Genomic DNA, 16,180 nt, shown 5'->3' on the forward strand with positions numbered 1-16,180 from the left:
AAATGTAGTTTTTTAGCCCAACTGTTATGACCAAAGACTGGGTTATTTTTAACTCAACTGTTTTTAGAGTGGGTTATGGTTCTACATAACTTGCATAAAATATTTTTCAAGCTTCTTCATGTATACTATAAAAATAGCCATAATGTTTTACTCTGCAGGACATTGTTTTGTTTTTTTTTACAAAAGGACTAACCTGTGACAAAATTAAACAATAGTCAAGAGTCTATAAAAGTCTTAGAAACATTTACAGAAAAAAAAAGTTGTTGTTTTTTTTTAAATCTACATTGCAACAAATCTTACTGTCAATAAATGATATACCCACAAACAGCCATCCATCCATGCATCCATTTTCTAGAGCCGCTTATTCTCACAAGGGGGCGCAGGCTTGCAGGTGCCTACCCCAGCTGGCTTCAGGCAGTAGGCGAGGACACCCTGAAATGGTTGCCAGCCAATTGCAGGGCATACAGAGACCGCCAACCAATCACACTTAAGGACAGTTTTGTATATGCAAGACACCTGCCATGCATGTTTTTGGAGTGAGGAAGGAAGCCGGAGTGCCAGGAGAGACCCCACGCAGGCTCGGGGAGAACATGCAAACTCCACACAGGAAGGCCGGGGAGTGGTGGCTTTGAACTCGCGTCCCTTCAATTGCAAGGCAGATGTGCTATTCATTGCGCCGCCGAGCGCCCCTCAGACTGCCAAATCTTCCAATTTTGCATGCATGCATATGCGTTGGGAAAACCTGGAACAAAGTGGGGAAAAGAACAAGCTGGTTAATAGACTTTGGCTCTCTTCCACAGACATGCAGATGCTCACAATCTGACAATGGGAATATTTTTGCGCACATTCCTCATCATTAAAATCCTCTTCGGAGGTCATTTACCGTCCCAGAATGATTTGCTTTACTCACAGCATCTCATGGTATTTATACCTTGAATAAAATAGTGATTTATAGCATCAAACTATGTACCATTAAGGGTTGTTTTTGTACTACAATATTTTCCGCCAAGGTTATGCAGTACCACGAGGAAACTGTTAATCATTTGGCATTGTTTACCCTTTCTCTTATGGCAGTAAATGAGAGGTATGTTCTCATTTGCCCCCCTTAATTGGCACATCAGCAATGCTGCCTTCTGCATCATCCATTATTTAAAGCAGAATAAATATTCCCAGCCCTCAGGTATACTGCTCATTTATTGCTCTTTCTACAAGCCTGCTCATTTTTCCCCCCCAGAAGGTCCTTTTAGCTGAATTACTTGCCTTGGTAGCGAACCATCCGTCAAGCTCAATGCATCTCCTCCAACAGCCTTGTTTGCTGTCAATTAGCATGCTCTTGGCTTTATTTCACTTGGACTTGACTTTTCTTGAGGAGCTCTCATCCTCCATGAAAAGGAAGTAAACTGTTAATGATCACTACGGATTTTTGTTGTTGTTTTTACTAGGATGGTATACTTTCTTGAACGGTGCTGAATTTCTCATGGCCACACATAAAACACATATGTAACAGTGATGATCAAAAAAAAAATCACAACTGATAAAGTTGTATTACCGTATTTTTCAGATTGTAAAGTGCACCAAATTACAGTGGACTCCGGGGTTACGGCGCCCATGGCTTGTTTTTTTTCACGAATTGGAATACCTGTACTACGTTTTTCGTCCCCTCTTTACGGCATTTTCCCCACTTTACGGCATCAACAATAATGACATAACTTCAAACTTGGCAGTCAGTGTACATGCGTATGTCGCACTACGCTCATACGTCACTAAAATGCTGGTCTGCTATTGGTCGGCGTCACGGTGTCACTAAGATGCTGGTTTGCTATCGGTCAGTGTCATGGTGTCACTTGGATGCCGTTATGCTAAAGACTTGATCTCTTATGAGTACTTATATCGTATTTATTGTGTATTTTAGCGCTTAATTCAAACTTTTAATTGCTTAGCCATGGGTCCCATAATTGCTAGTGAAGATGATTACTATGAAAATGACACTAGAGTTAATCAAGAAATACAAAGAAGGTCACATCACTTCAAAGGTAAACAAAAGTTCTTATTTATGAAGTTATTTCATTATATAGATGTATATTATATATAAATAGTACTTACTATACTATTTTGTTAATTATTATCATTTTTAAGTGCCAAAAATGTGAATTTTATTGAATGAAGGAATATAAATATAATACTGAAGTGTTCAGTGTTAACTTGGTCCAATTTCAGATGATACATGAAGTTTGTTTAAGCACCGAAAATGTGATTACGTTTATTTTGTTGGCAAGCCTCCCGAGCCTTGGTCCTTTTATTGCCGGTGTATCACAATGGGACAAAATGATGGATGAGCAAGTGAGAACTTTCATTTCCAGTGATAACCACTTGTTATTAATGTTTACAGTCACACACATACAAGCAGCGTGAATGCAAGGGCGTTAATATTCACTGCAGGTATTTGCCAGAACGTACTCCTCCAGTTGCAGGGTGATTGATGGCCCACAAGGACAGAGATCAATGGATCAGCAAGTAAGAGCAGACTTGGCTGAAATGTTGCGATGTAATCAAACTGAAGAAGACACCGCAATCAAATTCAGGGATTTTTTTTTTTTTTTTTTTTTTTATGTGGGCCGAGCAGATGGAACGCGTCCTGCTGGGATGTGACGGGCGTGTTGTGGATATGGATACTTGTTTGTGACTGGCATCTTCAAATGGCTTCCGCCTCCTCTGAGGCGTTAATGGCCATCATACATCACAACGTTTGTGTGCCCCGCCGCGACTGTGGCAAGCGTTGCCCCGCACAACTTAATGATCGGCTTTCGCAAAGGGAATGAAGACGCATGCATTTCTTCCCGGAAAATCTTGACAAAGACACAAATGGCTTCAGGTGAAACAAACAGCTAACGCTGTGTCCATCTGTTATTTTTCTTTTATGTTCTACTTTTAGTCCGCATATTTACTTTTGGTTAATTACATGAACTGGGTCGAATTAAATCATCAGTAAAGAATACCGAAGATTAGAAGTAAACTACCCAGAGGACATGCAGACAAATCTCTATTTCAAGCTCTCCATAACGTCACACTGTTCGGTTCAGAATCAAAGGATTAATTCCAAAAGAAGTGGGCTGACGAAGAAAAATGCAAAGCAAAGTAATAGTCGTGTCAGCAAAGTGAAATATGGAGTGTTTTGTTGTTTACAGTGAACATTTAATTTTGTGTTTTTTTTAGACACATGACGCAAATCACTTTTGTTTCCCACCTATTAGAATGCAACAGTGCTGATATGCAGACGATAATCTTTCTACCTTAGTGGAGTCTGTGCACCACTGGGTACATTTAGCTCTATTTAAAGCCGCTGACATAAATGCAGGCTGACAATTTGTGACAAGGGGAGAAAGGGAAGGAACGCTGTGGATACTGAATATGGACGCTCACTACTAGTTTCTAAAAGGAAATGATGCCATGTAGAATGTTTTGTTAATGGATTTAGATATCAATATGTACGTTGCATGAAGGCAACTAACAAATTTAGCTTTTTTCTGCCGCGAAGTAGGAAAAAATCATGAGTGGGCTAGCCTAGACGTGTTTTAATTTAACGTCCTGAGAGCCATCCTATTCATTTGTGTCCATTTTGTCCTAGCAAGACAAACATTGGAAAGTTAGTCACTTAGTAAGGTAGCTCAATTGAGTCAAAAGTTATAGACCAAAAAAATAGATGTGCAAGCTGGTTCCAGGAGAACAGAGTTCAAAAACAATGGGTGTCATTTAGCATTAGATGTACATTACAGTTGATTGCCCTGCCAATTAAGTTAACCTTTTTTTTCTTTATGGAACAATGATACTGAGGGAAGAATAGTGATAATATCCTCACAAGTTTCCCATGGAGAAGCAGAAACATGCTCTTACTGGTTGTTTGTGGAACCAAAGAAAGACATGTTTGGCTTTTGGTATATGACCTCAAACTTATTGTCTTTTTCTCATTCTTTGTTTTTCAAAAAGATCAACAAACTTCATATTCTAAAGCTGCGGTTCCCAACCAATGGTAAAGGGGCACAGCCCGTTTGGGATCGGGCCACAAAATGAGACTGATATTTAAATTAAAAATGACCTTTTTAGAAAGTCAGTATGTGTGCGTTTAGAAATGCTGATCTACATTTGTTTTTCTTCAAAATAATTATGTTTTAAATGAACAAAACAATGGTATGTTAAAAGTACTTGCACTTGCAAGGTGGTGATCCAAAATGGTTGTGGATCCTTGTTTCGGATGAAATCATCAAAACACACACTAAAAAGCAGTTCCGACAAATGTTTTGTTAACTTATTTATTCTGTTCAGGGAACGTTGCATTTGTCATTAAATATTTACTTACATTATGTACACTGAAAGATGTTTGTACATGGCTTGGTCACATGCATATTTTCATACATTAAAAAAAAAAACTGTACACAACATTTACACTCATTTAAGAATGAGTAGTCTGTGCAATAAAAGGCACAAATGACCTTTGACCCTGCATTTATGTCGCAATCAAGTATTGATTTCACAGACATTGCAACGTGTTATTATTACAAGAGATGTGTGACTGAGAGCTGGCGGCTAGCAGCAAAAAAGTAAGCAGGCAGCCCTCTTGATTGTGCGCGAGTGCGAGCCCGTCCCGTCGGCAGCCGCAGGCCCGATGATGAAAAGACGTCTCAGCGGTTAAACATCGAGCGAGCTGAGACATTCGCAGACATAAAACACAATCTGCGTTAGTAGGACGGCGTTCCTACTACGCAGATGCTGCCATTGCGTAAGGCCTGTTGGCTGAGGCACGAGGAAGTCGAGATGGCGATCGAGCTTCTATCGGTTGACAGTCGCAAGATGGGCGAGCGGGGTGGCAAATCGCAGGCTAGCCAATCACTTTTGAACGGCCGCTTTACGCTGACAGAAAGCCTCCATGGAATCAATTCAAATTTGGCGGCAATTCATTCTTTCGGGGGGTTTTTTGGTACTTACTTGAATATTCCTTGCACTTCTGTTCACATTGTTTTACGGAGCCTGATAGCTGTTCAAATTATATTGAGCTTTGGTAAGTCTTTTTTTTTTTTTTAAATCAGTCGGCTGCATAGTGCCTACTGTTGGTTGGAGGCTGGATTGTACAGTAAGGATGGTAATGAATCCCTTAAGAGCATTTTTACTGTAAGCTTCTTCTTTTAAATCCTAAAGATGCCAGTGGAAGACTGGACTCGCGCTAATAAAAGTCTGCATGCTACTCTCAACATTTACAATACAGAACTGTAAAAGGCTGACGTAAGCGTCTTTCTATGCTTGCACATTTGACAAATAGTCAATAGAATCATCTGCTAACCTACGGAAGATCAAAAAGACTATGTTCTTTGTTGTTTGAATCAGTGCCATTTCTTTTTTTTGAGTGCACAGTCAATGTTCAGTTTAAGACTGCTTCATACAGTACATTTCTGGACTATTCACAGTCGTGCTTACTATCTAAAAAGCAGTCCTAACATTTAGTGTATGAAGGAGTATTAGGGCCAATCACAAAAGAAGATAAAAAAATGAAAATCAAGTAAATCAAAGAAAAGTTGATCGAAAACTACCCAATTTTTGAGGTTATCTGCACAAAATGATTCCTGTTTTTTGTTTGTTTTTTTGGTGCAAAACAACCCAGAAGGTTGCATCAAATTGACCCAAATATTGGGTGTTTCCTTTTTTGACCCAACTGCTTGAAGAGTACACAGTAAACACGGTTGGATTAATAATACAGATTTTAGAGTGTACTATCAAAACAACTGAGTTAAAAAAATAACCCAGTTATGGATTAACAAAAGACCGACCCAGGATTTCGGACACATTGACTCAACTTTCTGGATTGTTTTAAACAAAACAGCTGACTTTTTTGAGGCTGTCTTGAACAAAACAACCTTTCTAGTGCAAAACAACCCAGAAAGTACAGAATAGGGCATACAGGGGATCCAGGCTATTTGCATGGAATAAGGACACGGTCAGTCTGCAAAAAAACAAAAACTTGCATAAAACTGGCACAGATTGAAATGCATAAAAATGAAAACAAGTACTAAAGAAACAAAGTAAAGAGGAAAAAAAACAAATTTGCAGATGCTGAACTACAAGTACATTGGTGTCCATCGTATTCTACGTTTTTTTTTCTTTAATGAGACTTTAGGTTATTTTGTATTATTTACAGTGTTTTTTATGTTTTCATGAATAAGGCCATAATACTCCTTTGCAGCAGTGAAGATGCAGAAGCGTTCTGAACAAAGTGAAGTCCGTTTTGTTCAAATGAAAGTTACGGCATGACTATTTACAGTTAACAGCACCGAGCGCCACGTACTGTATAGTTGGAGTGACATTTCTTTAGAACTAGTGACAACTTTGAAGATAACGAGGGCCAGAATAAAAGACTATCTTGAAGCAAAAGAATACCTTCAAAGCTGTGTCCTTTGGACAATTGGATGTGAAATTGATGCAGGTGTTAAGGACTGAGGCCAATAACTTGAGATGGGATGAACTGTAATCTCCTCAGATGTGCAATCATTCAGTCAGTACCATCAAAATTGTATGTTTAAGCAGGGGGCCACTCACAGTGAGATCCTATTCCTCACCAGGTATGACCTAGAAACTTGAAAGGTGGCAATTGGGTTTGTTTGGCTAGTTGGCACAGACTAAAATACAGTAAAGGGTTCAAAGTATTGCCCTTGTTAAGAAAAAAAAAAAAAAAACACAAAAAAACAAGAGCGATTCAATCCAAGCAAAAGCCTATACAAGTATCGTTTTCCCCCACAGATTTACATACTTTGGCCAAATTTGGAAAACCTCCTTAAGATTTTTACAGCAAAGTAAGACTATATACAGAAAAGTGTACAGATAAAAAAATAAAATAAAAATGTAGAAATAAAATGAACAGGGGAGTACCCTTCACAAACAAGGCAAAAATCACATCAAGTGATGAGTTCAATAGAAACTAAAATGATCCTTCAACCTGTACCTGAGTTTCTCATCATAGAAAAAAAATATAGAAACCAAAAACATCCGTCACTCACATTGGTCCACATAATCGCATTCATGAAAACAAAGAAAATGCTTTTGGAGCGTATAAGTAATCTGACTCGTGATAGTAGCAGGAACTGCACAAATTGCGAGCAGCAGCTATTCAACATCTTTGCATCACTTTCAAAGACTAGTCCCAAATACACGGCAAATTTTGTGGATTTGGATGATGGGGGAGGGGGATTTCACACCATTTAAACACACATGCAAGAAACACTTTCATGCCTGACAGGCATTAAAAACGAAAATCCAGTGAAAATCATTTCTGCAATCTGTGTCCATTTACTTCCAAAACAAAATCTCTTCCCGCCATTTAACGGAGCAGCAGAAGAGTGGAAGGAGATTTCAAAATCCCTCTCTGTTGTGACCTGCTTTCCACTAGAAAGTCTCTTCTGCAGAGCGGGCGGGAGAAATGTGAGAGCGCTAATTAAATTGGCTTCACACAGACTTTGGCTAGGCGGGAAAGGGGGTGAAAACTTCAGCGCGAGGACTACCCTAAGCACGGGAGGGAAGCTCAATTACTTGGACAAACTGATTTCAACCTGTGCAATCCTAGGTGGAGATATGCCCTCCTTTAGCCCCTTGGCTTTTTAAGTTAACAAACTGTACTGCTCATGGTACGTGTAAAGTGGCGATCAGGCAAACAGTGATTTGGACAGAGCCGCGTCCTAGTTTGCACAGTATGCTGAACGGGTTATTTCTCTCTTTGGACTGATCGGCATTAAGTACAATGGAACCTTAGTAATTGATTCGGGACATAAATCCATGCATCCATTAGCTGATAAACCCAGAATGCCGCCTTTGGAAAAATATCAATCACACACAAGTTCAACGGAGCTTCTTTTTTGGGGGAAACTCAGCTTGAGATTTTGGCTCATAGAAAACAATTCTGGATGTAGTTTTGCTTTTTCTTTGGCTTTTGGGGTGACACGCATATTCCAGGGATTGAATTAACACCACGAAATCACACCATATATAACAAACATTGCCTAACAATTCATCAAGAGGCAAAAATATTAGTGGTTCATAAAATTGCATTTTCTTTTTTTTTTTTTTAACATTTATGGTTTGAATGACTCAAGTAATTTGAGAACCTTGGTTCAAATATTACACAATTCTGGGATGTTCCAGCTCCTTATGTATTCTGTACTCTTGAAACGCATGCTTTGTAGTAGTTCTCTTTTTTCTCCAGTTTTGTCCAGGTAAGACTTCTTAAATGTATGAAAGATATTTTTTTTAATTGTTAAAAGATGTATACTTCTTTCTACACAAACAACAAGGACGAATGATGAAAAACGAGACTCCTTCATTGACTCATTCCTTGCCATTTGTCAACGATCATACGTAACGACCATACGTCAAAAATCCATTTTTACTTGGCTCCACTGACAGCTAGTGAAGCCAACCATCCATTTGAAATGGGCTGGTAGTGAACGGAGTGTAAAGTGCTTCGCGTGATGATGACTGATTGGTTTTATAGCACTCTGTAACATGTTGGATTCAGTTTAAAAGGTTCCACTGCAGTTGACTTCACAGTCCAAAGAGGGGAATTCTCAAATCATCTCAGTACAGAAATTCACTGTTATATACTGCAATAATTCGACTGTAACTTAGAGATCCATATATGTAAGCTTAATTGGCATGAATTGACCCTAGCCATTTAGTGGCTATTCACCACAGGAAGGGATTCTTGGGGGTTTTGGTTCCCCTTTTCGCGGAGAGCAGGAAAAAAAACCAAAAACACGTAGGAGCCCACGTACAGCATTGGGCGGGACCGATCTTGCCCTTAATGAAAGCACCGTATAGTCTGCAGGGGGTCTTTTGTTTTTCTGCTGTCGTCAGGGCTTTTTGCAAAAGATAATGAAGTCGGGCGAGCTCCTCCAGGGGCAGCATCACCTCGCTTGTGCTACTGGATATGTGATTTCCTGCTTGCAAGGTCAGCAGTGAGACAGGCTGAGCCAACAGAGGACACATTTACAAACATAAAGGGCCAGACTTGTCCAGCACCAGATTTTTTTTTTTTTTTTGTGCAAAGAGACCCATAAATGTGTTCTCGCCCACATGGAAAGCAAAGTTCAAAACAAATGAGGTAGGGAAAATGAAAATTACACGACTTGTTGATCACCACAGAAACTCAGTGACATTAGAAGAACAACCTGGAGCAAAAGTTGAGATGTAACAGCTGAATATAAAATGATCAGGAATGATTTGCCCAATTTAAAAAAAAAAAAAAAAACGTTTTTGAAGGTGTTTACAGGAATGGTCCATCAGTATTTTTCTTTTCAGTCCCCTTACAAAAACGGGACGGCAGGCCACTCATCATTTTGTTTTGATGAGAGAAACGGGGGTGGCAGATGCGTCTGCAAGATGCATTTGCCTTGTCCAAGTGGCATCACAACAAATGGCACTTTCAAATTCCAATTGGAAAAAAAAATATGAAAGGAACAATCGTTTATTATGCCTTTCAGGGAAATGCTCCACTTTTCACAGTGACAAATAAATATGGGATTGCCTTGGTGGTGGAAGTGAGGTCACAACCAAAGCCACAAGGAAAAAAAAAAAAGGCCAAGTGCCGATCGTCACTTGTGTTGTCACCTCTTCCTCCACACCTTTGACAGCCAGATCTTCACCGTCTTGTCACTGCAGACAGGCACAGCGGGGGAGGGCCAGGGATATGGAGGATTTTCAGAAAGGGGAGGGCGAGTAAAGGGAAGTCAGGAAAACACAAGAGAAAAATAACATCAGTCGGGTCTCCATAGACACATGCGCCTCTGCTTTATTTTTTTCCCACTTTCACAAACCTACTTTCAAACTGATGACATAAAGTTTCTTGTGCACCAAAGTCAATGTTTTCAATCCTCTATGTGAATTATATCACCCACGTCATTAAATAAATGTCATCTCATTAGGCTGTGTTTACAAGTTAGTTAAAACGAACTGGTGTGAATGAAAGTATGACGACGTGGATTGCTTTGCTCACTTCAAGTGGGACTCGACTGGGTTTGAAAATGACAGCAACTTCAATCGTGGACGGCGTCACAATTTTTCATCAGTGATGAGGTGGGGAAGGTGTGTGGGATCACACACTTCTTAACCTGATGTATGCTGCCTGTTAGCAACTATGAGCTCATATATTAGTATATATTATTATTATTATTCTTTTAATTGAAGATTATCCCAAGCTTTGTGATATCCACTTTGCTTGGGAGGGGGAAGTTTCTCTCCCCTGCCACCATTGCAACACTGTGTATGTCTGCAAGAACGACTCGTGTTCAAAACAGTGACACAAACATGGTTCTAGCAGATAGATTTAGTTGCCCTATTTTCATATCCCTCACTCGGTAGACTTGTTTTCCCACTCATAAAATATTTCAATTTTTAGAATACATATCGTAATGCATGCCTAAATGAGCCACTGTTCAACAATAAAGACTTTGATGCAAACAACAATAAACTATGATTTATTTAGATTTTTTTTTTTCAGAGCAAAGGCTTCTAAAAATGTTCCTAAATAAAAATGACCATTCAAGGACGGCACGAAACTGCTGAATAGGAAATCAACATTCAGTGAAAAAACACATTTTGTGCAAAAAAAAATCAAGTAACTGCTAATTTCAATCACATAGCCTTTCTACTTTTATCCTGCACGCCATTCGAAATCAGTGACAAATTAATAGTCCCACTCACATTGCATTAAATGACAGTATAAGACTCAATACAACTGAGTCATGTCTGCCATCTAGTGGTGAATGTGGATATTACAACTTAAAACTGTACCGTGCCTAGCCATTTGTGGGCAGACTTGTTTTAGTACTCATCCATTTTTTATAACAACCCCTAATGAATTGAAAATTACTTTAAATCCAAAGTGACTGCAGTGTCTGTAGAAGATTGATGATAATTCCAGATAATTGGCAGGGAAAGATGGGCTGACAATACCAATTAGGTTCGTGCTGAAAATTCAAATGTGCTAGAGTTAAGCCCAACCCTTCGCGATTCATTGTTATACTACTTATATTGTATTACACAGCACGTTAGTTATTCATTATGCAGCGGCATAACACTCCCGCATAACAACCGTAGCGCATAAAACGTTGAACGAAAAGGTAAGAAAGTGAAAAATGTTAGGATAGGAAAAGGAAAGGAAAAGAAAGTACCAGAGGGAGGAGGGAAGGTGGTAATCATGGGAGGCTGGTGGCTCGGCCCTTGATGGCGAGGACCCGGCGAGGAAGACACGGGGTCAAGCCAGGCACATAGTTCCATAATTTCACCCTGCAATCACTGGGGTCATCCAGGATGGAAGAGTTTGACACAAACAGGTTGTTGTCCGGAGGATTCAAGAGCGGAGGAGGATGACGAGGATAAGACGGAAAGCACAAGGTTTGAAGGTTAGTCAAGTAGGTCGGGAACAGAAGGGAATGAATCATCATCTGGTATGAATTCTCCCGTGCTGCAATGTGACAAACTTTAAACATTATTATTAAAGTTTTATAACCTTTCAACACCACCACTGCCCCTTTTCTACAAGGGATGATATTATTCTTAATTTCCTTTACTGTCACTGGGGCACACAGTGAACACCAATACATCATTCTGTCGCGTGATGTGTTTTTACAAAAACGCCGGCTGTCACCACCTTCAATGGAATATATCCGTATTTTTAAGACGGGCTGTGTGAACATCCTATATGATTTTCAATCAGGTAGAAAAATACTTTTACTATCGCAAAGTATCAGGAGTCCTCAAAGGAACGGAAACCTGTGATAAAACCAACAACTTTCCGTTGTTAAGAAAATTGAGAAATATTTTATTAGTAACTAGTTCATTATGAAAATAATCAACAACTAATTTAATAATCACTAATCATGAAGAGAGTTTTTTATTGAAATTGTCCAAATCCTCTGATTTCAGGAGTACTTCATTTAAAAAGACTGATTACCTTTTGTTTTAATCGAGATCAATCCAATTGATTAGTTAAATTGTTGTTTTTGTTATCCCTAAGTTAAAACAAATTATAATTGGTTGGTAAAAAGTAATCTGCTGTAAAAAAAAAAAAAAAGGATTTGAAATACATTTTTGCACCTTCAAATTAAACCCCATTATTCCATTCTTAAATGGAATAATATATTCGAAAAGTCTTGAATTGTGACAGGTTGCCCCAGTTCATTTTTACTATTTATGATTATAATGAAAGTCACATGATCATCTTTTACAATGGATGTGACTAATCATATATTTTTCCACCCTAGTATTTTCAAAATATAATCAAAATAATAAGTCAATATTATTACAGACGTGATCATTGTTACACTAATTGATGCTAGTTTTAAGTTAGCCTCCCTGACAACTACCGGAACTTTCCCCACTGGATGTGTTTACATCCACTGTCAATGTTCAATCAACAATTACAAATTACATCATAAAAAAATATCCAAATGTTCTTTGTGAAATTCAGATCACATATAAATACAGTAAAAAAAAAAGATCATTGCGCCTGCTATTATCTGTTGAATTTGACTCCAAGAGGACCTGAGTGAAATAGCCAACAGTATGAAAAATGTTCTCCTCAATGATATTTAATCATAACATTTTCATTCTAATTATTTCTGACTGGGAGGTTTTTCTGTCCCGCAGCGCAGAGTAAGGGGACCGCTTTGAACGTAGGCTTCACTGATAAAAAAAAAAAAAAAAAGAGCCGCTTTCCCAGTAGGGTTGATTAATTGCATAGTGAGCCTCGTGCTAGTGCAGCAGGAACGGACGTTACCTGGACGCGGTGAAAATCTGCCTGGAGTTGGTACATATGGCATTAATAGGGCTGTCGTGACCTTTGACTTCTCCTATGGGAGTGAAGTTGTCGACGTTCCACACCTTCAGCATGCCGCCCCGACATCCGCTGAGCAGCAATGGCCTCGCCGGAACGTAAGCCAGGGCGCACACCCAGTCTTTGTGGGCAATGGGGATTTGCTGTTGAGCGAGTGGAGACAGAGGTCGTATCAACAAAACGCACGTTTTTTAGTGGATTCACAACACTTTGGCGTTTTCAGTTGTCGACTGTCTTCGTAGCCTAGTAATGTCAAAGTGAATAGCATGATGAAAAAGAATTTTTTAATTCAACCAAGAAAAGTATTGACCATTTGTCAGGCATGTCCGATCCGATCTACTGGTTTGGTATTGAGTACAATTCAGGCGAAAAAAATGCCAGAAATTGTATTTGATGGTTTTCATGAGAACCGGTTCAACACAATGCACAAGTCCAAAATATATTATATCCTCAACCTTACTTTGAACGACAAACTGTCGCCACGGTTGCCCTATTCTTGTGTTTCATCAAGTGAGCGTTTGTTGTACAGTGAACGTGGTGTTGTTGGATGTCAAAAAAAAAAAAATCATCCACATAATACTACCAACTTTTAGGGTGACAAAGAATTCCATCGATATAGGACGCGTATCACTTGATATCCTCAAGGCTGCAGTATTGGTATCGTGTTAAGAGTGGCATCAAGCCATCCCTAGTAGGAAATTCGCTGGAAACAATTGTGAGAAGGTCAACCTTACTTTCCCAAACAATATCAGGACACAAATGCCTTGGTAAGCTTTTATTTTGAAGTTCCCGGAAGCATGTTGCAGCGTTACTATGACGAGTTTTTCTATAACTCCTCTTGTGATGCAAACAGCAAAACTTTGTTCTAAAACTTATGTTCAATCATCAATTCAGGGAACTTAACAAACGACTTCATTTTGCTGACATTGTAGTAGGGCCCCTGTTGCCCATCTTTATCTTTATTTGGCTTAGGCTATGTTATAGCTGCATCTAGAAGAAATTAGGCGCTGGAGAACAATGCTCGAGTGCTCCATATAGACTGTGATAGATGCAAATGTTGATCCTCAAAAATGTGTAAAAGTTGGTCACTCGTGAGGGGAAATGTTTTTTTTTTCTTTAGGCTATCCAAACACCAAAAGTACTCCATAGCTGCAGCCCTCGTCATCAATGTATGTTTTGTCACAATAAAATTAATTGGTCTACAGATGAATCAAAAGTAGCTGACAGGGTAATATGGGGGGGGGTGGTTACAGGGCAACATATAAGTACAGTTTGCAATCCAAAGGTGAAAATGTTCATTCAGTCAAGAAACCACATGAGCCACTTTGTGTAAGAAAAGATACTCGTAATGACACAAACCTCAAAGCAGCAGGTGCAAAAAAAACTAGAGGAAGCTAAGATTGTTCCTGCTCACAGATCATGTATATATTTGTGTTTTGTTAAACTACATTGGTGATCGTGGCAAACGTTCCTGTCTAATTGCGATTTCAAAAACTCACCAAGTCAACAGGCATATTTTCGACTTTTCAAAGCATTACAAAAGAAACAGTTTCTTTTTTTTTTTTGCATCTCATTTTTCTCAAGCATTTTCTCTGTATGGTTTCACACATTTGCAGGAACAAACTATCACATGCTGACAAAAATACCTGGCAAATAGCATGAATGTAGATATAATACCTTCCCCGGGGAGCTTTTTAGTAAAAATGGTGCAGAAAGAACAAGGTGAACCATGCCTCAGCCCCAAACTGGAACTAGATATAAACAGAGTAAAACATAGGCTTCAAAAGGACAAATGTATTTTGGAACTTTTCAGTTGCTTTAATGCAGACAATTTGGCCTATGAAAGGCTTCTGTTTTCCAGCAGAAAAAGCAGTTTTGGATACTAAAATTAACAATCTTGAATTATGTCAATTTACAACGAGCAATCATTACACTCTCTTTGTATGTATCGAAGCGAACACATTATCCAATATCCAAATATTTTTGCACTTGAACGACAATTTACTGAATCGCTGCAATCACAGTTAAAACGTATCTTTATTGTCTATAGTCATAAATGGTATTGGAGTTATGTTAAAATGTTACTTAAAAAACAATGCCTGTACAATTGCACTGCACTTGTTTTTAATGACAGTGACACTTGGAGATGTGAAGTGTATTTCAAATACTATGTACTGAATTGTGAGTCTTGAAGTGCACTCAGTAAGTGGAGCTTTTTTTCTTCTCTCTCTGAACTTATTATTGAGGTCAGCAGAGGTTTGTCAGTTTGAGATGGGATCTATAGGTCAGAAAAGGTTCAGTGGTTCTCTCTTAATACATAAATTAAAGAAAATATTGGAGGTGAGGTTGCGACAAAACCATGAAAACAGCTTTTTCCTGGAACTCGAAATGGAAAAGGCATTTAGTTGTTTTTTTTAACTGAATAGTTTTTAGGGTTTTTCTCTGCAGTTGCAATTTTAGCAACAAAAGTAATTTAGTTTTTTATGATACTATAGACGCATTTTAGCTTTTTAATAACACAGAAGCTCTTTTAGCTTCAAATGCTAAGATTACATAACAAAAATCTCTCTCTATGAATATTCAAATCAAATGTTCAAATGCCATCTTTTTTTAAAGTAAAGCACAATATTTCTTGCATTCCTGAAAAGCAATATTCTTAGCAGTTGAAATGTTACACTTGACTCATTTCTGATTTCTCAGAAGCTCACTGAGCCGCCTCAAATTGAGTATAAGAAGGTGACCTCATTTGGAAAATTTCTCATCCCTGTTCAACATGGTCATACAGGAGTCAAGAGTTGGGAGTAATTGAAAGCGTCTGCATTGAAGCACTTCATCAAGCTGGATGGTCCCTTCTCGTTTTCATTGACAGATGGTGTATCAAATTTGTGAAGCGCTGGATTTGTTTTGAACTGGAAAGATTTTGCATCTTCAAGGCCAAGAGGAATGAACGGATTGCAAAAAAATAAATAAATAAAAAATAAATACACCATTATCTGGATGCTTCCCTGACCAGTATGTGGAAACATTAACTGCTTGGTCTGGTGAGTGAAGTGTTTGGACTGACGAATTGACTGCTCAGAAAACATCAGATGGTGTAAAAACGATGCCAAAGCAGTGTTGCGTAAACCGACTAAACAAATAGAACTACATTGTGTTTGCACACAATTGCTTTGTAAGGCATATTTACACTTCTATAAAGCATTTGGGATGGGCTACCATAGCGTGTAGATTAATTATAAACAAAATGCTCCATTGTTTCCCACGAGATTGCTATGCTTTTCCACAGAAATCTTGAGAACAAAATAGCTCCTA

General features: G+C 38.7%; 1 protein-coding gene across 1 annotated transcript in view; it reads right to left on the reverse strand.

Annotated features, from left to right (window-relative positions):
- Nucleotides 1-4,281: 4,281 nt before the first annotated feature.
- kif21b (kinesin family member 21B) overlaps nucleotides 4,282-16,180 on the reverse strand; it is a 63,975-nt gene continuing 52,076 nt past the window's right edge. The window contains exons 33-35 of the mRNA XM_088422428.1: nucleotides 12,812-13,011; nucleotides 11,205-11,328; nucleotides 4,282-9,687 (exon numbers count right to left, since the gene is read on the reverse strand). Coding sequence (XP_088278554.1) covers nucleotides 11,229-11,328; nucleotides 12,812-13,011 — 300 coding nt within the window. The 3' untranslated portion in view covers nucleotides 4,282-9,687; nucleotides 11,205-11,228. The remainder of the gene's footprint in view (nucleotides 9,688-11,204; nucleotides 11,329-12,811; nucleotides 13,012-16,180) is intronic.

Source organism: Hippichthys cyanospilos, chromosome 9, assembly GCF_059441005.1.
Source record: "Hippichthys cyanospilos isolate Australia breed blue-spotted pipefish chromosome 9, RoL_Hcya_1.0, whole genome shotgun sequence".
Classification (NCBI taxonomy): Eukaryota; Metazoa; Chordata; class Actinopteri; order Syngnathiformes; family Syngnathidae; genus Hippichthys; species Hippichthys cyanospilos.